This window comes from Vigna radiata, chromosome 3 (assembly GCF_000741045.1).
Source record: "Vigna radiata var. radiata cultivar VC1973A chromosome 3, Vradiata_ver6, whole genome shotgun sequence".
NCBI lineage: Eukaryota > Viridiplantae > Streptophyta > Magnoliopsida > Fabales > Fabaceae > Vigna > Vigna radiata.
In genome coordinates, this window is record NC_028353.1 from 5,334,903 (window position 1) to 5,360,665 (window position 25,763).

General features: G+C 35.4%; 2 protein-coding genes and 1 pseudogene across 14 annotated transcripts in view; 2 read left to right on the forward strand and 1 right to left on the reverse strand.

The window, feature by feature from the left end:
• Positions 1-15,668, forward strand: part of LOC106757407 (protein SHOOT GRAVITROPISM 6) — a 48,183-nt gene extending 32,515 nt beyond the window's left edge. For 9 of the 13 annotated variants that reach the window (XM_022779239.1, XM_022779242.1, XM_014640075.2 and 6 more), the window contains 9 exons: positions 3,669-3,774; positions 4,091-4,204; positions 4,295-4,369; positions 11,626-11,724; positions 12,951-13,022; positions 13,106-13,191; positions 13,304-13,397; positions 14,435-14,542; positions 14,622-15,119. In XM_022779239.1, the coding sequence (XP_022634960.1) occupies positions 3,669-3,774; positions 4,091-4,204; positions 4,295-4,369; positions 11,626-11,724; positions 12,951-13,022; positions 13,106-13,191; positions 13,304-13,397; positions 14,435-14,542; positions 14,622-14,780 (913 nt within the window). In that variant the 3' untranslated portion in view covers positions 14,781-15,119. Of the gene's footprint in view, positions 1-3,668; positions 3,775-4,090; positions 4,205-4,294; positions 4,370-11,625; positions 11,725-12,950; positions 13,023-13,105; positions 13,192-13,303; positions 13,398-14,015; positions 14,543-14,621; positions 15,120-15,381 lie in introns of those variants that run through there. The other 4 variants (XM_022779238.1, XR_002667352.1, XM_022779240.1 and 1 more) reach the window with 4 other exon arrangements.
• A 5,344-nt stretch (positions 15,669-21,012) lies between these two features.
• Positions 21,013-22,887, forward strand: LOC106757871 (annotated as a pseudogene).
• Positions 22,888-25,575: 2,688 nt separating this feature from the next.
• LOC106756927 overlaps positions 25,576-25,763 on the reverse strand; it is a 2,548-nt gene continuing 2,360 nt past the window's right edge. The window contains exon 5 of the mRNA XM_014639525.1: positions 25,576-25,591. Within this exon, the coding sequence (XP_014495011.1) occupies positions 25,576-25,591 (16 nt within the window). The remainder of the gene's footprint in view (positions 25,592-25,763) is intronic.

Consider the following 25,763-nt stretch of genomic DNA (forward strand, 5'->3'; position numbering starts at 1 on the left):
TGTCAAGAGATGTTACTTTCAATGAACGAGTTAGCTACTTTGACCAATCTCATCTTCAGGGGGAGACTTTAAGAGAGGAAGATGAGCCTTTTACATTACCAAATCTATCTTTTGGACCAGAAACAAAAATTCAAAAGGATATGACCACTGTATGTGAAGCAGAAGCTGAAGAGGAACAAGTAGAGGTGAATCAAATACCTCAATCTGCAGGACCAGCAACTAAACCACATGATAATACAAAGTTTGGGAAAAATTTGGTGTACACACAAAGAGGAAAGGCCATTCCAAGATCTACTCATGTTCAAGAATCCAACCCTACAACATTACGTGAGGTAATTCCTTTTGATCCTATAAATTCTAACTCTATTGCTTGTGATGAATTTCCTTCTGAAAAACCTGTTGAACAGATAGATGATAATTTAGACCTTCCAATTGCTCTTAGAAAAGGAACCAGAACATGCACCAAACCACAACCTTATCCCTTGACAAATTATCTATCCTTTGAAAAATTCTCACCTACCCATAAAACCTTTCTCACAAGCCTAAACACCACAACTACACCTTCTGTATTTGAGGCATTAGTTGACAAAAAATGGAAACAAGCCATGGACATGGAAATGGAGGCGTTGGAGAAAAACAATACTTGGCAACTAGTCTCCCTACCACCTGGAAAACAGGTTGTTGGGTGCAAGTGGGTTTATACAGTGAAGTACAAGGCTGATGGGACTATTGAGAGGTATAAGGCAAGGTTGGTAGCCAAGGGATTCACCCAAACATATGGAGTGGATTACTTAGAGACTTTTGCACCAGTTGCCAAAATGAACACGGTTAGAGTAATTTTGTCGTTGGCAGCAAGCTACAATTCGGAATTGTAGCAATTTGATGTAAGAAATGCATTCCTACATGGGGATCTTGAAGAAGAAATATACATGGAAATACCACCCGGGTATATGGGACAGATCGAGGCCAACACAGTTTGCAAATTAAAAAAGGCGCTATACTGGTTGAAACAGTCACCTAGAGCATGGTTTGGGAGATTCACCAAAGTTATGACAAGTCTTAAATACAAACAGAGTCAAGGGGACCACACTTTATTTATCAAACATTCTAATTCAAGGGGAGTAACAATATTATTGGTCTATGTGGATGATATAATTATTACTGGGAATGATAAAAAGGAACAACAAAGGTTGAGCCAATGCCTTGCCAAGGAATTCGAAATCAAGACTTTAGGGAAGCTAAAATATTTTTTAGGGATTGAGGTAGCCCATTCCAAGAAAGGAATCTTCATATCCCAACAAAAGTATATCATTGATTTGCTACAGGAGACAGGTAAAACAGCCTGAAAACCAGCAAGTACACCTGTTGACCCAAATATAAAGTTGGGAAGTGCAGAGGAAGATGTTTCTGTGGATAAAGAAATGTACCAAAGACTTGTGGGAAGACTCATCTACCTATCTCACACTAGGCTAGATATTGCCTTTGCTGTGAGCTTAGTTAGCCAATTTATGCATTATGCACCAACCAAAGGAAGCACATTTACAAGCTGCACTCAGAATTGTCCAGTATTTAAAAGGGACTATGGGAAGAGGAATTTTGTTCAAAAGAAGTAAGAATGCCAGTCTTGAGGCATATACATATGTTGATTATGCAGGTTCAACTGTGGATAAGAGGTCAACTACTGGATATTGTACCTTTCTTGGTGGAAACCTAGTAACTTGGAAGAACAAAAAACAAAGTGTGGTAGCTAGATCTAGTGCTGAAGCAGAATTTCGAGCAATGGCCCAAGGAATATGTGAACTTTTATGGCTAAAGATTATATTGGAAGACTTAAGGATAAAGTGGGATGAACCAATGAGGTTATATTGTGATAATAAATCTGCAATAAGTATAGCACACAACCCAGTACAGCATGATAGAACCAAACATATTGAGGTGGACAGACATTTTATCAAAGAAAAGCTTGACAGTGGCTTGATTTGCACCCCATATGTGTCCACTCAAGGTCAACTTGCAGACATTCTCACCAAAGGACTAAGCAGCAGTAATTTTGAAAGAATTATATCCAAGCTGGGAATGGAAAACACTTATTCACCAGCTTGAGGGGGAGTGTCAAAGTATATTTTAGGAAACTTTAAATATTATTTCCATGTATTTAATTTGTTATATTCCCTGTATCTTGCTATTATTATTAGAATAACAATCCTGCAATTTTAGGGATTTGTTCAGTAGAATAGGCTGCTCACTCTTGTATATATATCTAATCCATGTAAGGAGATAAATAGCAAAAAATAATATATTCTCTCTCCTGAATTCAAGACTAATCATGGGGGAAACTTGATTTTGAGGCTGTTAAGTGCATATGTATTGGTTACTCTCCTACCTAAAGGGATACAAATGTTATCACCCTCTAATGAAACGATTCCTTGTGTCTCATGATGTTACGTTTGATGAAAATACATAATTCCTAAGTATTTAAGTCCCGTTAATACCCCACCATCCATTAAGTCTAATACTTAACCATCTACTAAGTCTGGTCCTGTTCCTAATAATTCGCCATCTACTTAGTCTAATTCTGTTCCTTCTTCTATTTATTCTCCTAATGTGAAGCCCAAAGATAATTGGAGAACAAACTCGGGAGAATGGAAGCCTTAAAAAAATGTTTGATTACAGAATTTGAAATATTTCTTGTGCATTGAAGTTGTTCATTCCCATAGTGCTATTTTCATCTCTCAACAGAAATATGTTCTGGATTTATTGGATGAAACTAGTAAATTAAGATGCAAATAAGTAGAGACACCTATTTAGCAAAATCACAAGCTTGGTGAATCAATTGAAGATGTGGTTGTTGATAGGCATTCTTATCGAAGACTGGTTGGGAAATTGATCTACTTGTCTCACCCTAGGCTCAACATTGCGTATGTTGTAGGGGTTATAAGTCAGTACACGCATAATCCAAAGGAAGGGGACTCATCTTGGAACTGTTTATCACATTCTACAGTACTTGAAAGGAACTTCTAGAAAAGGAATTCCATGCTTCCAACATGAGACTCAAGTCACAACTTGTAGTTGGGTCTTATCATGCTTATATTGGTTATATAAAATATTTTAAAATTTTGATAGTAAAAATTTGTTTTAAAGTTTGTAGATATTGGTCTTATTAGTCAATCTCTAATCCCTATCCTTGAGTCTCTATTTAAGGAAACCCCAAAAGAGGTTGGAATTAAGTTGGGTCATGGGTGATCACAATTATAGGACTTTTCATCAACAACCAAAAAATCTTAAAATCAATTAAACAAATAATCATTTCTTTAAAGTTGAGTAAACAACATGTTATAAAATTGATTTAAATTTCTAACATAATTGTCAATAAATAAGAGAATATTTTGAAATTGTAAACTGTAGTTAAGTATAGGAGAATAAACTCTAGTCAGTATAATTGTTTGTATGCAATGTATATTTTCTTGATTCAATAGAACTTTTAAAATAATTTTATGGATGAAGTCATTCATTGACAATGTTTATCTTTTTAACTTCAAATATTTGCAATATTGCAGTTTATTGTCTTGGCACTATATTCATTAATCACCCGCTTTCCTTTATGCATTTGTTGACTTATTCTAACTCTTCAATTGAAATTCATATTGATTTCATCTTCAATTATATAGTGGTGGACTTGGTTCACTTTTGGAGCAAATGGTTGAGGTTCTATGTCGACATGTATCAGATGAGTCTTCAACTGTTCGACGATTATGTTTGCGAGGACTAGTGCAGGTATTGTGTTTCACCTATGATACTTGGACATGACTTATGCCACCATGGTTTCTTTGTTTTCAATTGTATTTATTTTAACAAGAACTTAAGTCAACTTGTATGCTTGATTTCTTGGCAACTATCTTCTCATTTTTGCATATAATTAATTTTCCTATATGAGAAATGTGGTTGTTTATGTGTAATGACAATCATCAGATTGAGATATATAGTAACCTTGATCCAATGTGATCATTGAATTGTTGCGTATGTTATGAGTTAGAGTTTGAATTACAAGTAGTAGATCTATATATCAACATCACTAAATTTGAAATTGCAGATCCCTCTGATTCATATTCTGAAGTATACAACTCAAGTCTTGGGGGTTATATTAGCTCTACTAGATGATTCTGATGAATCTGTGCAATTAACTGCTGTATCATGCTTACTAATGGTGAGGTTCTTTGTTTCCAATTTTGATTTTATTTACTTTTTTTATCTGTTCTAAGTTCAGTTGTTTACTTTGCTTTTGAGTTGCTTGTAGATTCTTGATTCTTCACCTGATGATGCAGTTGAGCCCATTTTGCTTAGTCTTTCAATAAGGCTTCGAAATCTTCAAGTATGTGAAGTTACTGTTATATGTATCAATTTTGTTTTGCTTATGTATTTATTTTGGTTCTAAATGTTTATTAAAGCTAGTGTGTTCCAAGAATTGTCATATTTCATCTTAAAACCAATTGACATCAAGGCAGTCAAAATTTAGATAGATGAAACTCAATTTCATAATACCAGCTTGTAAGTGAGGTTTGGACCTACTTATATATTATAATTAAATCATATCTCTAGTTGATATGGGATTTCAATACATCTATTCATGCTGAAAACTAGACATCTCAAGTGTGAAAGTAAATACTTTTAGGCAGTCCAATAACAACTAAATAGCAGGTGGTACAATAACTGAAAAGACCTTGCTAGGATGAGATCTAATGCCATCTTAGAAAGAGAAGTTTAGGTCTAATTCGATCTCACAAAATCATCTTGTAAAATGAGGTTTGTACTTACTAATATAATATAATTTGATCCTATCTTTAGTAAAAACAAAATCCTAACGAAAGAACATAAATCTCTTAAACTAAAGAAAATAAACCTCCAGGCATAAAGACTATATCTGAAACAAATCTACCAAATAAACTACTAATCCCAATCCTTTAACTTTAAAGGATTTCTTAACAGCAAATCTATATTTATTGTACAGTAGATGTGCAATATTTACACCATATTTCAACAGGGTTGTCTGAAATTCATCTCAGTTATGATCACTTCCAACCTGCCTTAGTTAGGATATAATGGTGGGGAGCATCCCCTGCCCACTATATGGCATGCTGTAGTGGAGCAGTTCTGGTAGCGATTGTAGCAAATCACCCTCAAACTCAGTGAGGTTGACAAAGAGCAAATCTGTCAATCACTCCTAGTTTGCTATTAAAGATGTAGAAATGAAGAGGTGAGGGAACTTTGGTTAAAATGTCAGCCTTCTGGTCAGCAGCATGATTGTGAGTTACTGAGAGACTCCTTTTAAGCACCTTCTATTGAACAAAAAAGGTACCAAGTTCCATATCCTTTTCTTGTATATAGAACGGGATTATGAGATAGGTACTGGTCAAAATAGTCACATAAAAGCACGGGAATTTGGATAGGAATCTGCAGTCAGTTAGAAGTGACTGTGTTAGGTTCCTTTGTTCCAGGAACCGAACAGCAGCTTCCAGTTTTCACACCCACACTCAACAATAATCAAACAGTAAGCAAAGATAAAGGAATATGTATGAATGTGTAATTCTATTTCCTCTGTAATGGATAGAAAAGGAAATACAAGTATCACTATCTTTCTCCCAAGGAAGCCTCCCTTCCTCCACTGGCCAAGAGGTCNAGTCTCAATACCCAAAATAATATCTGATACCCTCTCTCCCTAATCTGTTTGTTATTTATATTCCCTCTCTCTCTTCTAACAACTTAACCACCTTCTCCCGCTACTTATTTCATCCCTTTTTTACCCCTTCTCATGTAAACCTTTAATTGCCTAACATTACCCACCCCTTCATCATCAACCTTGTCCTCAAGGTTGAAGTTAGGAAATTGTTGTTTGATGTAGTGCTCCTCCTCCCAAGTAGCACCTTCAATATCACTCTCCTGCCACTGTATAAGAACTTGGGGTATCTCTTGCCCCTGACTCTGCTGGTTCCTGTGTTGTAACACCTTCACCGGGGTGTATCGGGGATTGTCATCCTGCAATTCGGTTGGGAGGGTGCCTTCAATTGGATGTGTTCCAACCGCTAACTTCAACTGGGACACATGGAAAATAGGATGTATTTTTGCTGTTTCTGGAAGCTGTAGCTTGAAGGCTACTGGGCTTATTTGTTGTTCCACGCAGAAAGGACCATAATATCGTGCGGACATCTTTGGATGGAGTCTTGTAGGCATAGATGTTTCTCTATGAGGACGGATTTTCAGAAATACCCAATCTCCTACCTGGATTTTGGCCTCTCCTCTCTTCTTATTGGCATAATGGGTCATCCGTGCTTGGGCCCTGGTCAAATGATATCGCAGCTGTTGTAAAGCCTCATCTCGGGTCTGTAAGTCTTGTGCTACCGCTTCTACCACTGTTTCCCCGGGAATGAAACGTGTCAAAGTAGGAGGAAGTCTGCCATAAACAGTTTCAAAGGGTGTGCACTTAGATGCCCCTTGATAACTGGTATTATACCAGTATTCTGCCCAAGGTAACACCAAACTCCAACTTTTAGGCTGTTTTGAGCTAAAACAGCGTAAGTATGTTTCTAGCACCCTGTTTAAAACTTCTGTTTGTCCATCGGTCTCTGGATGGTATGCGGTACTCATCCTAAGCTGTGTGCCCTGCAATTTAAAAATTTCCTGCCAAAAGATGCTAAAAAATGTGGAGTCCCTGTCACTTACAATGGTCATAGGTATACCATGTAACTAATCACCTCCTTCACAAACACTGCAGCTATAGACCTGGCAGTATACGGATGCTTAATGGGAATGAAATGCCCATATTTACTAAGTCTGTCCACCACCATAAGTATAGTGTCAAAGCCTTGTGATTTAGGTAACTTGACCACAAAATCCATACTTATGTCCTCCCATACTGCTTTAGGAATGGGTAAAGGTTGCAAGAGACCTTTGGGGGAGGATGCCAAGTACTTATGTTGTTGACATACTAGGCATGCAGCCACATAGTCGGTGACTGTTTTCTTCATTCCTGGCCAATACAGGGATTGTGCCACCCTTCTATAAGTTCTATAGACTCCAAAATGTCCTCCTGTGACCGTGTTATGAAACTCTGCTAATAATTCTGGTATCCAGGAAGATTGTGCTGACAAAACCAAGCGCCCTTTATAATGTAATCTCCGCTGTTCCAGGGTATATGCCGGATGTGAATTCGGATCTACCCTTATATCTTCCATCACTTTCCTTAGAGTTTCATCCTTCTCAACCTTGTCCATAATTTCCTGGAAGTTTGACCAATAGGGCCTGGATATCATCTGGAGTACTTTTTCTTCCTCCTCCAATTCCTCCCCTTTCCTTGAAAGCCCATCCGCCACCTTATTAGATGCCCCAGTTCTATAAACAATGTCAAACTCGTATCCCAGTAATTTAGCCAGCCAGTTCTGCTGGTTTTGAGTAGTGATACGCTGCTCCAACAAATATCTCAAGCTCCTCTGATCAGTATAAACAATAAACCGTTGGCCTAAAAGGTAGGGTCGCCAGTGTTGGATGGCTAACACCAAAGCCATTAGTTCTTTCTCGTAAACAGATTTGGTGAGCGACACTTCTGAAAGAGCTTTGCTAAAATAGGCAATCGGTTTTCTATTTTGAGACAAAACAGCTCCTAACCCAGTGCCAGACGCATCACACTCCACCTGGAAGGTTTGAGCAAAATCTGGTAATGCTAATATTGGAGCCGTGGTTACTGTTGTTTTGAGTTTTTGCATTGCCTCTGCCCCTGCAGGAGACCAAACAAACTTCCCCTTTTTAAGCAGATTGGTGAGAGGTTGAGCAATCTTCCCATAATCTCTGATGAATCTCCGGTAGTATCCAGTCAGCCCTAAGAACCCTCTCAGCTCTCTAATACTCTTGGGCTCGGGCCATGCCGTCACCGCAGAAACCTTCTCCTCATCCATCTCAACTCCTGCCTTTGAAATCTTATGCCCCAAATAACGAATTTGCTCTCTCCCAAATTCGCATTTGTTTTTCTTGGCAAATAATTGTTGTTGTGCTAACACCTCCAAAACTTGCTGTAACTGCTGCATATGTTCATCCCAAGACTTACTATATATTAATATCATCAAAAAACACCAATAAACACCTCCTTAAAAACGGCCTTAGGATAGAATTCATCATATCTTGGAACGTGGCAAGGGTGTTTGTCAGTCCAAAAGGCATCACGAGAAATTCATAGTGCCCCTGATGCGTTCTAAACGCTGTCTTAGGAATATCTTCAGTTTTCATCCTGATTTGATGATACCCAGCCCGTAAATCAATCTAGAAAAATACCTTGCCCCTTGAAGCTCATCCAGCAGTTCCTTTATAACTGGTATTGGGTATTTGTCCGGCACTGTGACTCTATTAAGTGCCCTATAATCTACACAAAATCTCCAACTCCCGTCTTTTTTCTTCACTAATATTATTGGGCTTGAATATGGACTGTTGCTGGGACGAATTACGCCGATCTTCAACATTTCCTCAACTTGTCTCTCTATCTCTGTTTTCATGAGGTGTGGGTAGCGGTATGGCCTGACACTTATGGGCTCTGTTCCTTCCTTCAAGGGTATTCGGTGATTAACTTTCCTCTCAGGTGGCAGTCCTTGAGGTTCTCGAAATACTCTTTCGAAGTCTGACAAAATCTGTTTCAGCCCTGCTTCTTGAGTTGGTGTCCATTTCTCTGTTTCGCCATCTACCTCCACCGCTTCAGCTTGACTTAAGCTCCACACGAGAGTCATGCCTTCTATCTCCTTTTCTTTTAAAAGATCTTTGGGTGTCACCATCCGGCGTGTTAAAGTGGGATCTCCTTTGATCTCCACCAATTTCCCTCCAACCTCCACCTTCATAATTAACGGTCCCCAATCCACTTTAATTTCTCCTAGAGAAGCTAACCAAGTGATTCCTAGAATCACATCCACACCGCCTAATTCAAAGAGATATAGTTTATCTCTAACTTCCAACCCATCTAACTTCACTGTAACCCCTGTGCAATACCCACTGGTTATTTTCTTTTGCCCATCACCTAAGCACACTTTATAGGGATGAGTGTCAATGCTTTCCAGACCCAATTCTCTCACCAATTTGGTGGATATAAAGCTATGACTAGCTCCGCTGTCTACTAACACCAGAATTCTCCTCCCCTTCATCCATCCTTGCATCTTCATGGTATTTGATTGTGTGAGTCCTCTAGCAGACAATTCCGACAGTTCCATCGCCGTGTGTTCCACCACCGTGGGTTCCATCACCGGAGCCTCCATTTCGATCTTCTCTTCGACTCCTTCTTCTTCATCTTCTTCCGCCAAAATCATCACTCTTATACTCCTTTCCGCACACCGATGGCCCAGGCTGTATGGGCCTCCACACTGGAAACAACGCCCTTCTTCACGCCTTTTTATATATTCGGGGTAAGGCAACATTCTTATTCCTCTTCCTTGAGTATTTCGTCCTCCGCTACTACCTACTCGGGAGGTTATATTGTTGGAAACGCCTTCCTTCGTTCCCGATCCACCTCTGACCCCGCCGACGTTCACCGATCCCTCTGACACGCCTCGATAGGTCTCCGTTCTCGCGACAGTACCCGAGCTTGAGGAGTACCTTCCCCAAGTCACCCCTCCTTTTCCTCCTGTTCCGCTGTTATCTCGTGATATCGAACCCGCTTGCTCGACCTCGCGTGCTCGCTCCATTGCTGTCAACAAATCGCGTGGGTCATGCGGCCTCACCAAATTTCTCACTCCTTCTTGCAGCCCAACGAAGAAGTATCCCAAAAGTTGTTCCTCATTCACTCCCGCTGCTTGCGCCACCAAGACTTCAAACTCTTGTATATATTCATCGACAATTCCCCTTTGTCGCACGGCGGCCAGTTTTTCGTAAACGGAGCCCCTGTTTAAGCCTCCAAACCTCCGTGTTAGAGCAGCAGTGAACGTGCTCCAAGTTGGGTGTTTGGTCTTTTTCCGCCAAAAGCGGAACCAATAACTAGCTCCTCCCTCCATACAGATGTATACGAGCTTCATTTTCTCTCTCTCCGTAATGTTCTGAATATCAAAAAATTTCTCGGCCTTCGCTATCCAGCCCATAGGATCTGTTCCTTCGAACGTTGGAAGTTCAACACGTTTCATCCAACTTCGTTGCACATCTCCTCCGTCCTCTTCCGATTCGTCCTCCAAACTCACTGGTGTTCGTCGTTCACGATCAACATTTACGGAATCGCGACTCCCTGTGGAACTCCGATCATGATTCCTGGAATGTCTTCCTGAGGTTCGTTGAAAAGCGAGAGTCATCGCCCGTATCTCCGCCTTCAATTCTTCCATTGTCGCCTCCATCGCCCCCATTCGTCCCTCCATACTTCTTCGTTACCCCTCCTTCTTCCTTCGAAACGGCAGGTCGGACCAAATCTGTTAGGTTCCTTTGTTCCAAGAACCGAACAACAACTTCAATTTTCACACCCACACTCAACAATAATCAAACAGTAAGCAAAGATAAAAGAATATGTATNAATGTGTAATTCTATTTCCTCTGTAATGGATAGAAAAGGAAATACAAGTATCACTATCTTTCTCCCAAGGAAGCCTCCCTTCCTCCACTGGCCAAGAGGTCCAGTCTCAATACCCAAAATAATATCTGATAGCCTCTCTCCCTAATCTGTTTGTTATTTATATTCCCTCTCTCTCTTCTAACAACTTAGCCACCTTCTCCCGCTACTTATTTCATCCCTTTTTTACCCCTTCTCATGTAAACCTTTAATTGCCTAACAGACTGCAGCTAAAGGAGTTCATCAGCAGTGTTGGCCAGACTGCTGGCAAGACTGCAATATTCACCTTCTGTGGTAGATCAAGCTGTCAATTCCTGCTTTTTTTCTTGGACCACCAGCACACTTGATTTAGACCAAAATCTTATGGTGTCATTGGCATCACTGAATGCTAAAAATGAGAGACTAGAGTAGAAGAATCATCAGAAGATGTGGAATGTCCAAGAGCATCTGGAATGTAGAAATGAAACTGTTGTTGACTAACCACCATGTCATAGGAAGAGATAGGGGTGCAAGCTAGTAGGTTTGCAACTTGCAATTAAACACAACGATAGGCTCAAGAACTATACTCACCCAGGAACAGGTGAAGCCACATGTGGCAAGGATGGGCCAGAGGGGCTCACTGGAGGGAGCCCTTGCTAGTTGTGTAGTCACATGGACATAATCAGGCAGAGGCACAGTGGTTTGTGGGCAATTATTGACTAGTTTATGTAATACCGTAAAGTTCTTCTCTCTTTATACTGATCTCTATTTATACTGAAGAATGCTAACTGTAAAGGGTACAAAAAATCAATTAAATCCCTAATATCTAGTAATTGGATATTTCTGTATTTTTTTGTATTTTCATATACTAAATGCACCCATTTAACAAGAAATCAGCAATGCACTATCTCTATGAAAAGTGAGAATTTATATATGTATTTGTATATTAGAAGGTACTTTCTTTTTTTTTATAATTTTCTTTGGATATTTTATTCTCCCTTCATATTACTAATATCCTCAGTTTCTGTAAAAGAAAGAATAGAGGACTTTCCATTAACTACTCTTCGGAAATTCTTACCACTGTTATTAAACAGGCAAGCATGAACGCAAAGATGCGAGCCACTTCTTTTGCAGTATTTGGGGCCCTAAGCAAATATGGAACTGGGGCACTAAGTGAGGCATTTGTTGAGCAGGTTTATAGCTAACTCTGATTGCAGTAGTAGCTTTTATTCTTTCCTCTTTCTCTCATTTGTTTTTTAATTATGGAATCTAATGCTACTATGTAACTGGTGGTTGTCAGGAGTGGATATATGTAGATGGGAATAGAAAAGGGCATTTATTCTTGTAACAAGGAAACTTGCTTCTGGGGCATTACTATTTACAATTATAGTGATGTTTCTGCAATGTAGGCTGCGCAAGAGATCACTTTGGCCCCAAGGATTTTAAATATCTGATACCATGTTAGAAAAATTATTTTTGATATTATTCATAGAGGAGCAATTGCTCTTAAATAGCATACACAGACATAACAATTGAAAACCCTAATTTATGATGGATATAATTTATCTCTACAATTTAGGGTCAGTGCTCTTGTACAATAAATATAAAATATATTGTCAGCTTATTAACCCTTCTAATTATGAAATGCAGTTAAATCTCCCAATTATGTAATTAAAACTGTACAGGGAGATATTGACTGCAGCATAAAAAAAAAAGGGATTCTAACAGGTGACATAACTAGCTGATAGCAATTTTACCACGTTTTCATTGTGAATACCATTTGGGTTAACTTAACAAAATGATAGTTAATACAAATTTGGTACATACACAGGAAAAAAATTGGCCAGATTTAAGCTTGTAGTAATAGACTATTTGTGCCTTATTTCTGCCAACCGGCTATTTGTAGACTTACCCATACTAAAGCCCCGAGCTGGGTACAATGCCCAGTTCCCTCCATCCTTAACTAACTCCAAATACAGAATTTCACTCTTATCTAGTGCTACTATAAAGTTATGCACTTTTTTCTGATAATCTTAGACTTCACATATTCCAATTTAAAGGTAGTTGTTTTTACCCAATAACCAAATTTGGAATTTCCAACTTGGCAATTTCAAAACCTAGTAAAATACTTCTTTAACCATCAGTGAACACGTGAATCAAAATAAGGAAAACAAAAGGTTAATCTAGACCATAATGTATAGCCTCTTAGTAGTTACATCATACTTGTTTATTGTTATATAACCAGTATCCAAAAAAATCATATTCTTAGAAATTTTATCAACCAAGGTGATATGTCTTCCATTATTTTGGTGAACCTTTTGATTGCATAGTAAACCAACTGAATTGGTGATCGTCATGTTTTAGCTTCTCTAAATATTTCAGCAAGCTCATTTTATTATGTCAATGATTTTTTTGAAAGGTGCATGCTGCTGTTCCTCGCCTGGTCTTGCATCTTCATGATGAAGATGTTAGTGTCCGATCAGCCTGTCGGGTAATTGACCATCATCTTGGATTTTCTTGAATTGGAGATTTGTAAAGAAATGTCTGAGATGATAAATGCTTCCTTTTTGATAGAATACCATGAAACAAGTTTGCCCATTGATGGAAATTGAACGATTGCATGCTGTACTAAACACACACAGTTTCCTTTCTGATCATCGGTATGGTTTGACAGATTGTAAAATTGCCTAGTATGTTATTATTTTGAATGATTTACAATGACGTATAATTATGCTTGTATAATTATGACAATGGCGTCTTTTGTGTATATAGAAGTGACTATGAGGACTTTCTCCGAGATATTGCAAAGCAATTTACTCAACATCTTCCCATCAGAGTCGATAGTTATATGGCTTCATCAGTGCAGGTTCTTGTTCACAATTTTGGTTATAACACAATCAGTCGTATTTTTTTACTTACTGAAATTAAGATTATGTGTGCTTGGATCAACTTACTTTTGTGTTTCATGATGATTTTATAGCCAAAGCTTTAATCTTAATGTATGAGACAGCATTTGAATTTTTTTAAAAGCAATCTTTTTTTCTCTTGGAGTTTAATATTCATGTACTATCAGAATAATTTCTTTTATACAATTTAGAAATCGTTGACCTTGCAAGGTTACCCTGTTTGTGCACTCTAATTAATTTTCTCTCGAAATTAATCAAAATTGAACATGCACTTCTTTTGTTACCCTAATTCCTAAACAATCTCTCTTTTGGGATGAATGAATTGTAATCTCTTTTCTTTTTCCATTTTAGTTGAGAGAATCTAATGTAGATACTGTATCTCTTTTATATATGTATATATAAGTTTCATCTTTTCTTTTTTGAGAATTATCTGTATTGGAATTACAAGTTTGAATTTATTCAGATTCGTCTTAAGGTTTATGGATATAACTTCATGTACATAGAAAACACCATTCATAAACCTGGGAGAAAGCATTCTTATTCATTTTCCTTGTAATAATAAAATGAAATTATTTCAGGGTGTGCGTGCATATATATCCGTCTTTGCTGGGTGCTTTTCCATTCAAGTAATTAAAAAATAAATCTCTCTAAACATCCGCTTCTCAAGTATCTGCAGTTATTAAGTCGTACAAAATATTCCTCATCTTCTCTGCATTGTTGAAGCATGATCTGTCAACTTTGGTCGAATGTGTAGAGCATAGCAAGATTGGATAAAGGGCCAATATGTATTATAACATTATTTAACTCATTCATTTTAGCTGAATTTTCTTTTCATGGACTTTCTACTTGATAATTCCCCAATGCAAGTTAGCTTGTAATAATTGTACAAGAAAGCATTAGAAACCTCAACCAAGCACTGGTGTGTTGTGAATTATTTTTCCTTCTGTTTAAATCCAAGGCCTTGAGAATTTAGTTATTTGCTTTCTTGATGAGGCAGGCTTTTGACGCACCATGGCCCATAATTCAGGCAAATGCTATATACTTCTGCTGCAGCATGCTCTCTCTATCGGACAATCAGCATATTTTATCTGTTTATCATTCACAGGTATTTGCTGGACGCGGTTGCAATTTTCAGGCATTTCGGCTAAAACTCGGTTTCACCAGATTTGTCTGTCTTCTTTTAGGTCTTTGGTATGCTGGTTGGGAAAATGAGTCGATCACCTGATTCTGTCGTTAGAGCAACGTGTTCTGCCGCTCTGGGCTTGTTGCTGAAATCATCCAATTTATGTTCATGGGTGGACTCAACATCACGGAACAATGATGCAGAGTCCGTGAAGAACTAACAAAGGCCGCCACTTCTGTATTCTATTCTATCCATTTCCCCCCTCAAGTATGTTATTTTCTTGTAAAGTTTGAAATTGAATATCGATCCTTTTTTTTTTCCTTTTAAATGTACATTTATATCAGTGTCGTGATCGTGTAAATTGTTGTATATTAATTATACACTTGAAACTACACCACGGAGGAGATTTTTTAGTATTTTCATTATTTTTTTCTATATTAAAGAATTGATGGTGTTCGAGTGTCTCTCTTTCTCCCTCCCTGCCTCCCTGTCCTTGTATTAACGATGAAAGAGGAAATAAATTCTGGCTATATCACGTGGCCAAAGTTTTAATGAGCAAGAATTGTGTGCCTAGAAAAAATAAGGAGGATATTACCGTCCGAAGATAATGTGCAAACTCTAATTCAAATTAAAAATTAAATTATACTTAATTAAGTGACTCCGAATTATTTAAATATTTGTTAAATATTATCAATTTTTGGTAACTTTGTTTGAAATCTCATATGATCATTTATGTTTAAAGTGTTTAAATTTTGTTTGAGTATTTGAGTATCATCTTAAATTTGTTTAAATTTTATTTGAAACTCCTGATTAAACTGTAGAGAGAGATGAAATAAGGAGTTTCAGATGATGCAGTTGCAGACACAAGGGGGTGAGCAATTTCTTATGGCCATTTGGGGTCTTCATATAAGCACAGAATTCGGCATGTAGCATTTGTGAGATGGAGTGTACGTAAGCTGTTGGTGATAGTTTAATATCTTAGGACATAGATATAGTGCAGTAAATAGAGGCTACAGTTTCGTATTTTTTTTATTTTTCTGTATACACTGTATTGATCATGAAAGTCAATAAATTACCAAATTATGTAACAAGCATTATACACCTTTTCTTAAAGCCTTTGCCAGTACTAGTTTGACTCGTTTCATCGGTTTGAGTTTATCTTGTGTTTGAAGTGATCAAACCACCACCAAACAACTACCCTCGACACTGTATAATGTAACGTACAAATTCCGCATTTGGCCCACGATGGAGGAAGAGAGGCATCGGAGTGAGGTGGTTGTTCAATGTCGACGTGGTTAGAACGGGAAGTGGAGGTAGAGTCGGAGGTGGAGGCGGAGGCGGATGAGACGGAGGTGGAAGTAGAGGTGGATGAGACGAAAGCGGAGGTGGAAGTGGGGGTTTCGGGGTTGAAGGAAGGGAGATGAGACATGACGTAGGAGAGAATGGGATGGGGAAGGTTTCTGGGTGAGATTCATGATGGTTTGCATTGAAAATGACGTTTTTGCAGAGGTTGAGGGGGTTGGGTGGAAAATGAAAGAAAGACTAAGGAGAGAGAGAGAGGGAGAAAAGGTGAGAAAAAAAAATGATATCAGTTTAGTTTTTCCTTAGTCACGTGAGTTCATTTTTAATATTAGTCTTGGAGAATTAAAATTAAAATTTTTTTAAAAAAGAGGATTAAAATATATTTTATTTTAAAATATGGACTACAATCAAAACTGTTTGATAGTATAAGGATTAAAAATATATTTAACCCTTCTATTTTTTTAGACTTACATTATATTTAAATTATTTGTATTTTAAATAGTTTATTTAGAAAGAAAATTGTAAATATAGTTTAAATACTAGTTTTAGTTTTGTTCGTATTTTAGTCAAATTTATTCGATAGGAATTTTATTTTTTAGTTAATAAGATTCAAAAACCATAAATTAACGTGTCACATTGAATTTTTTTTACTATTATAAATTCTATAAAAAAAATAGTTAATATCTATTAAAAAATAGTCTCATCAATATTAATTGAAAAAGCACTAATTAATGGCAATTGAAAAATAATTCTGAATTACATCGACTAATAAGTTATCTTAATAATGCCAACTAAAAGTTACCCTATTAATGTGGATTAAAAATAATAATTTACATTTGTTAAAAATTAGTCTTATTCACATTGAATTTTAATTATTTTACTAGGTTCAGTAAAAAAAAAATCTTTTAAGGTTAATTGAGAAAACCCAATTAACGTTAGTTGAAAAATAATTTTAACTTAAATATTAGAATGAAAAACAAAATCTCAAGTTACATTAACTGAAAACAATTTTAATTCACAAATTGAAAAATTTATGGTTTATATCTGAAAAAGAAATCCATCATCATTCATATTTATAAAGAAAATTTTAAACTATCATATCAACTGAAAAATAACATTTGTTTTTATTGACAAAAAATTAATTTCAGTGATAACAATTAAAAATATATCTAATCAACTTTAACATAAAAAAAAATTCCTATTATCTTTGGTCGAAAAAAAATAATGTGAGTAGATAAAATCTCAACTTTAATTAAGCAAATAACTTGACTAAAATAAAGTAAATTTACAACATATATAAATTTGGGAGAAAGGTATCAAAAATTCAAATTCTCACAATAGATATTTTTTTAATTTAAAAAAATTAATTACCGTAGTTTCTTAAATTTTTTATTCCTTTTATTTTTTTTCTATTAAAATAATATATTTAATAAAAAAGTATTTGAAATTTTTTCTAAAGATAAATTATTCTAAAAGTATAATGTTTTAATAGATTTTTTTTATTAGATATATTTTTATCTTTTTAATATCACAAATTTTGCTTTTAATTCCTATTTAAAATTTGGATTAAATATGTTTTTAAGGTATAATTTAGTCCTTTAACTTTAAAGTAAAAATGTGTCAAACTGTACTTAAAACATCAAAATAAAACTAAAAAAAATTTGATAAAAAAAGAATAAAATCAAAATTTTTTAAAATTAAAAAAATTAAATTACACTTTAATTTAAAAAATAGATTAAAATCAAAATCGCCCTAAAAATAAAAAAATAATTTTACCTTTAAAACGTTAAAAGATAGTTTTAGTTTTCATCATTTTTAAACTTTTACTTTTAGTCCTATGTACCACTTTCTTTTTTCTAAAACATTTGAAACGACCCTTCCTTCTTCTCCCCCAATCAATCAAAAGGTCCGCTCATCACAGCCATCACTGTTTCGTCTCCTAAATCTCCATTTTCATCCATTTGGAGTTTCCCATAATGCAGATTTAGATCATGCAAGAGGGCAATCCGGATCTCACTGCTCCTCCGCTGCCTCCTCCGCCTCCCACCAGCGGCGCCCTAAGGTCCGAGGCTCTCGTCAATGGTTTCGAGACAGATAAAAGGAAAAGGTTCGCTTACTTTATGATGAATTGAATTGTGTTTTAGTTTGGAAGTGGAGCATGTGAGTTGGAATTAGGCGTGGGAAAGGATAAGAGGATGGCTGGAGATGGGAGTGTCGTCCCTGCAGACCCAGTGAGAAGAAAATTTCAAGGATATATTTTAACTAAATTGATTATTAAATTCTTTCTTATCACATTAGTTGTCAAATTATAAATAGTTTTGAAAGTGATGCAATAACCAATCAACCAAATTTCTTTTTAACAAAATATTCTGAGAGGTTGAAATCCAATCCATACAAGCTGCTTAATATCCGACCATAGTCTAAAATACCATCAAACCAAGCTTAAAACTATCTTTCAAACAATGAGAAGTTTTGAAGTTACAAACAGAGGAAATGGCATTTTCAAAATATGCCTAGTGGATTACAGGATTTGCTTCACATCAGAAATGGCTAGAGACAACAAGAAGAAATGAAACAATGAAGAGGGAATACAGAATATCTTACACAAACGAACAGATTGATATCAATTATAGAATACGTGTAACTGTCGCTTCTGCTCCACCTTTACAACAACAAGAACCATCATAAATCTCAAATCTACATAATCACGCTGAAGCTCAACTCTGTTTGAGGCTATTGTTCACCAGGAAGTACAGATTAAAGCCAATCAGAAGCTGCCGTTTGAATATCCGTCTCAGTATGAGAGAGAGGAGTAACTGAGGTTGGGTTATAACATACAAGGCACAAAAGAATAAGATATCTTTTATTGATATTACATAATTTGTAATTAACTTTTAAAAAATATATGTTAAATTAATTAATTTAAATAATATCTAAAATCTTTCTAAAAAATAAAATATGAATATATTTTTATTTAACAGCTTTGACTCTTTCAATCACAATCAGATGCTTTTTAAGTCACAAAATTCTAATACTCCTCTTTGACTGAAAGTTAGTATATTTTAAGTCTTTTCATTCTTGACCGTATCATCTAAAGTTCCTTCACTTTTGAAAATCTCGATGACTTATGGTTTCTTTATCTTTTCAATAATTGCGTCTAATTCTGAGTTGTCAGTGTCTTTCATCTTTTCAGTATTGTCTTATTGCTTCACATTTTCAGCTTTTGCTCCGGGAAGAGTTGTCTTAGGATGTTTTTCTTCCTCTAATTTTGTTGGTTTAATTTGACTTTCACCAAGGTTAACACCCACTAGTTTAACTTTTTTTTGCCTAATTTACCTTTAATATAATTAATTTTCCCAAATTTGACTTGAAGTTTTTAGTTCACAAATTAAAATATATACTTTATAATTACGTTTTTAATGACAAATAAATTAAAAGTACATTATCACCATACCGCGTAAAATTTTTTTAAACTTTGTGTAATTTGATGATAAATCTAAAAAATTTATTTAATATTTTGGAGAAAAAAAGAAACCTACAAAATTATCAATGTAAGTTTGAGATTCCTTCATGTTTGACGATTATGAGAATGAAATATAAAGATTCTAAAAAGTTTTTTATGTATATAATTTAGGAAAATGAACAAAAACAATTATAAAAGAATATAAAGCAAAAGTCATTATTCTAGCATCGAAAATGTTAAAAGGAAACTAAGAAAAACTCTCGATTACTGTGACACCCGGACACTGACGAAAGCGGGGAGTGATCGCCGGTGCAGGGGGCACGGACAAGGAGCGGTTCCAGGCTTCCAGTGGAAGGGGTATATGGACGAATCGAACATGCACCAGAATGAGAGAGATCTAGAGACTGTATAGGTATGAGACTTACAGTTGAAGGATAACTTAAAGGAATTGATTTGGCTACTCATATCACCAAAATGCATTTGCTTTTCAGTAGCCTAACCCATAAGAAATCCATGGTTAAGCGTGCTTAGCCTAGAGTAATTCTGGGATGTGTGGGGGCAGTCAACCGTCCCTGTAAGTTGCCGGGGTGTTACAGATGGTATCAGAGCCTAGCCTCTCCCAGTACGGTGTGGTTCGAGGACGAACCAGACGGAAGCTGGTGGGCATGTGACACTCAGGCACTGACGAAGGCGGGGAGTGATTGCCGGTGCAAGAGGCATGGTGCAGGGGGCACGGACAAGGAGCTCGAACATGCACCAGAATGAGAGGGATCTAGAGACGGTATAGGTATGAGACTATACGGTTGAAGGATAGCTTAAAGGAATTGATTTGGCTACTCATATCACTAAAATGCATTTGCTTTTCGGTAGCCTAACTCATAAGAACTAAATGATTAAGCGTGTTTTACACTTACAACTTACAACCCAAAGGTTCATATGCTTTCTTATTTAATATATTTATTTTACAAAGCTCCAAAATTACTTAATCAATACAAAGAAGATTTCACCATTATTGAATCCTCCGTATAAAAATTTTAAAAAACCAAGAATCTCCCATTCTTGTCATTGAGTAATTCATATCACAGGAATTCTATTTCCATAAAAAAAATACATATATAAAAATTGACTCATGATTGGAAAGTTTCTACAAATTTATTATACTCCTGTTCGGTCCATCTCTTCCTGAACCCGGTCTGAATCTTCTTATTTGGATCCTCCACCACAAGGGAAGCGCCTGAAAGTCTGTGTCAACAAAAGATATCTGCACTGTCACATCTCTATCGTCTCTCTTTCGTCTTAGAATAAACTTAAATTTACGAGTTATCATAGTTAATATAATTATTATGAGTGGTTTTGTTTTCATAATAATTAAAGGCCTTGTGACTTTGAAAATGAAAACTCAAATGTTTGCCTATAAATTTAGTGAAATGAAAGTGACACCATAAACTAACTATTTATTAATGATTATTATATTGTTGTTGCCCCAATCATTAATCTTATATACTGGAATATTTGAATCTTTTATAGAGATATCTAGAATTTGAAAGAAGCCCTGACAGCACAGATTTTTGTTATCAACTTGTTTGTTTGCATCTTTTTGGCAGAGAATTTTGTGACGCCAAAACTCTTACACCTTGCGTATCCATGCACTGCATGCACTCCAACCACAATAAATTATTATTAAATCCCTCAAAATCAATGCATATTCTCTATTACATTATCCTCACAAATTTATGCCACTCATTATAAAAACTGGGACAATTAAGCAAATGCGAAGAGCCTCGTTTCATTTGCAGTCATGGTTTTCCTAACAGAAAATCTTCACTTTGTCTTGTTTCCCCTAATGGCTCAAGGCCACATGATCCCAATGATTGATATTGCAAGAATATTGGCACACCGTGGTGTGGTTGTTACCATATTCACAACACCAAAAAATGCATCACGTTTCAATTCTGTCCTTTCTCGTGCTGTTTCAGCTGGTCTCCAAATCCGACTTTTACAGCTGCATTTTCCAGCAAAAGAGGCTGGTCTACCTGAAGGCTGTGAGAATTTCGACATGGTAACATCAATGGATATGGTAAAGAAAATGTTCCGCACCGTCATCACGCTTCAGAAGTCAGCCGAGGAAATGTTTGAAGCTCTTACTCCAAAACCAAGTTGCATAATCTCTGACTTTTGCATTCCCTGGACCGCTCAACTAGCTGAAAAGTATCATATTCCAAGGATTTCGTTCCACGGATTTTCTTGCTTCTGCCTCCATTGTCTGCACCAGATACACATTTCAGAGATTTTGGAAAACATCACTTCAGAATCAGAGTATTTCAATGTTCCTGATATACCTGATCAAATTCAAGTTACCAAAGAGCAGTTACCAGGAGCACTCACATTTGATTCGAAGGACTTCGGAGAGCTGGTGCGTGCTGCTGAGAAGAAGTCATATGGGGTTATCGTCAATACTTTCGAAGAGTTGGAGAAGGCATATGTGAGGGATTTCAAGAAGGTTAAAAATAATAAAGCGTGGTTCATTGGTCCAGTTTCGTTATGTAACAAAGATGGTTTGGACAAGGCTCAAAGAGGCAACCGGGCTTCAATTAATGAGCACCAATGCTTGAAGTGGCTAGATTTGCAGCAACACAAGTCTGTGGTGTATGTTTGTTTTGGAAGCTTATGCAACTTGATTCCTTCACAGCTTGTGGAGTTGGCCTTGGCCTTGGAAGATACAAAAAGGTCATTCGTATGGGTTATTAGGGAGGGACGGCAGTTGCAAGAACTGGAAAAGTGGTTCTCTGAAGGAGGGTTTGAGGAAAGAACAAAAGGAAGAGGCCTTATAATTCGAGGTTGGGCACCACAAGTAATGTTATTATCACACTCTTCCATTGGAGGATTCTTAACACACTGCGGTTGGAATTCAACACTTGAAGGGATAATTGCTGGAGTGCCACTTGTTACATGGCCTCTATTTGCTGATCAGTTTTTAAATGGGAAGCTTGTTACTGATGTGTTGAAGATTGGGGTGAGCGTTGGGGTAGAAGTTCCATTGAAGTGGGGAGATGAAGAGAAGAGAGGTGTGATGGTGAAGAAGGATGATATTAAAAGGGCAATATGCATGGTGATGGATGAAGATGGAGAAGAAAGCAAAGAGAGAAGAGAAAGGGTATGGAAATTGAGCGAGAAAGAGAGCTGTTGAAGAAGGAGGCTCTTCTCATGTTGACGTCACTTTACTTATCCAAGACATCATCATGCAACAAACAACTACCAAAGACGATGGAAATTTGACAAACGTATGAAGTTTGTCGATTCCTTTCATTATATTAAGAGGAGAATATGCATGGTGATGAACGATGATGGAGAAGGAGGCAGAGAGAGAAGAGAAAGAGAGCGATGAAAAAGGGAGGTTCTTCTTTTCTTACGTTGCCATCACTTCGCTTATCAAAGAAATTATGCAACAATCAACAAACTAGGAGGATGTAAATTTGACACCTGAAGTCTCGCAACTTGCGCGTTATGCTTGTTTTGTTCGATTTAACTAGAATATCATTTCAACTGACGGGATTACTTTTAAAACCACTTAATTTTGTTTTCATAACAATTAGAACTAAATAAATAAAAATTGAAAATAGATATTATATTTTAAATAAATCAATGATAAATATGATTCAAAATAAGATGTTAACTTAATAATATTCACCCTAAAAAAATGTTAACGTACTGTAATTTTAATTTTAAATTATATATTATTGTTTAATTTATTAATAATGTCAATATTTAATTATTTATTATTTTATATCATTTTAAAAAAATTATTAATATTATATTAATAATATTTTGTTATTGTATTATTATTATTAAATGTTATTATTTATTATAATACATTACTTTTATATTTTTTAGAGTTTAAAAGACATGTAATTTTTACTATAATTTTAAATGTTTATGTTATTTAAATTTAATATAAGTGTGGTATAATTTTAAATGTTTATATTATTTATAATATTTTTTTATTATGTTTATTTTTAGTTTATTAATAATGTCATTATTCAGTTATTTATTTATTGTTTTATATGTATTTTAAGTTTTATTATTATCATTTTTCTTTATATACATATTTTTATTAAAAAAAAATTATCTTTTATCTTTTAGATTTTGTTTGCATCCTAAATAAGAATTTTTCTGATAGGTTAAAAATATATGATAGTCTTTTAGAGACATTAAGTGGGTCCGTTGAAAATGCTTCAATTTTTATATATTTATTTTACATTTTGATTTTCAAATTCAAACTTGTTTACTATATATTTCGAATTTTAAAGTTTGCAATATGAACATTAATTTTTGGAAAAAAAAAATTGATACTGAAATAGTTAGTTTAATAAACTAAAAGTTTTAAAAACATTGAAACAAAATTAAGACGCTCAACACGAGAAGTTAATTATATTAAACCTCAATTATTCTTAAGAAAATAATAATAAAATGTTATACACTAAACTTCCTATGCTAAAAAACGCATTATTAGAGTTAAAAGGTTAGTATTTGTTTTCAGCGGTGAAAAAATATGTAATCTTTCTAATCTCTTTCAAACTTTGAAAGGCCAAATACATAAGGTTTGCTTGGATAACACTGAGTTATTTATATATATTTTTCAAATTTTCAAATTACTTATATAATACTGTTTACTAATTAAGAGTATTATTATATAGCATATACTATAATATTATATATGGGGAGATTTTAATTTTTATAAAAATACTGAGTATTATAATATTTTTTAATTTATATTAGTAGTAAGTAGTATAAAATAATATTAATCAGTTCTAATTTAATACTTATATTCATTTTTTAAAAACATTGTTATTTTAATAAAATGAAATTAGGCTTAATACTTCAATTGGTCCTCTAATTTGTCAATTAATCTCATTTTGGTTCTCTATTTTGCAACAGTCTCAATTTAATCACAAATTTTGAAAATATGAACACATTACATCCCATCCGTTAAGTGTTAGCAAACGGCGTTAAGTGTTGATGAGTTGTAATTTTAGTTTTTACCACGTGTCAATGTGAAATAAAATGGAATACCTTTGGTGGATGACGAAGCCCTAAGATTTAAGGGCAAGCCCTAAGTTTTAAGGGAATCCCCTCTCAGTCTTACTTAATTGTGGAGTTGGGGAATAAGAGGTCTTTCATTCATCTTGGGTAAGAAGAGTTGTAGTGAAGCATTGTGTTCTTGAGGTGCTCCTAAGAATATGTCTCGTTCATCAACCTCTTGCAAATGTTTGGGTTCATCCATGCAACATAGTACTGGCAGTGTTAAGAGGTTGGGTGCAAAACCAACATGCTTCTGTGGTCAGAATGCAGTGTTTCGAATTGCCAGAACACCTAAGAACAAGGGGGAAAATTTTTGGGGGTGTCCTAACTTCAAGGTGAGTTTTCCATAACCATTATTCTTTGGGGTTGCCCTAAATTTTGGGTTTTGACAAAGCTCTTTGTGTTGTTGTTGAACAGGGTGGGAATGATGAATTGGTTGGGTGCAACTTCTTTTAGTGGTGCTTGGAAGAAGGAAATCAAGAAGTGGTAGAAGAAAGGAGTGCTACTGCACGAGCTGAAGAAGTGGGTTTGATGACTATGGAAGAAAGTTATCTTGAAAAGATGAGAATGGCTTCTATGGAGAAAACCTTACTTAGGTTGGAAAAGTGGTTTAAAATCTTAGTGGGGATGATGTTTGTGAACTTTATTTTCAATGTAATTTTAGTGTCACTGTTGCTGAAAGTTGTATTAGTGGGGATGTTTGTATTTCAGTGGTTTTTCATTTTAGTAATGTGGTATGAAGCTTTTGATTGCTTAAGTTGTATCCTTGATGACTGATATCAGAAATAAAATGGTGATTTGAATGGCCAATTTGCAGAAAAGTGTTGTAAATCAAAATTTGAAGTTTGGAGCAAGTTTTCTTTATGAAATATAACTTATACAAGGTACCAGCAAAGGCTAAATTGTATGGAATCAAAATATCAGTGGTAAATTGGTCTTTAACACCAACTTTAAGCCAATTTAGAAAGCAATTTTTATCAGAGGAATGAAACTGAACTTAAATTAAAATTTTTGTTTTGAAGCAACTTTTATTTATGAAAACTGACTTGTACAAGCTTCAACCAAAGGCTAAATATTATTTAATCAAAATATGAGTGGTACAGTTGCTGTTTAGCAGCAATTGTAAGCCAATTTAATCAATATCGAAACTAATATCCAATTCATATCCAAACTAATATCCAATATATCTGACAAATTACATCCAAAATGATATATCTGAATATGATTACATCCAAAATGATATCCTAATATCATTACATCCAAAATCATAACATGATTACATCCAAAATATTAGAGTTCAAAATTTAAATAAGGTCAACATCAGTTACATCATTCATCATTCAACAATAGTTTCATCCT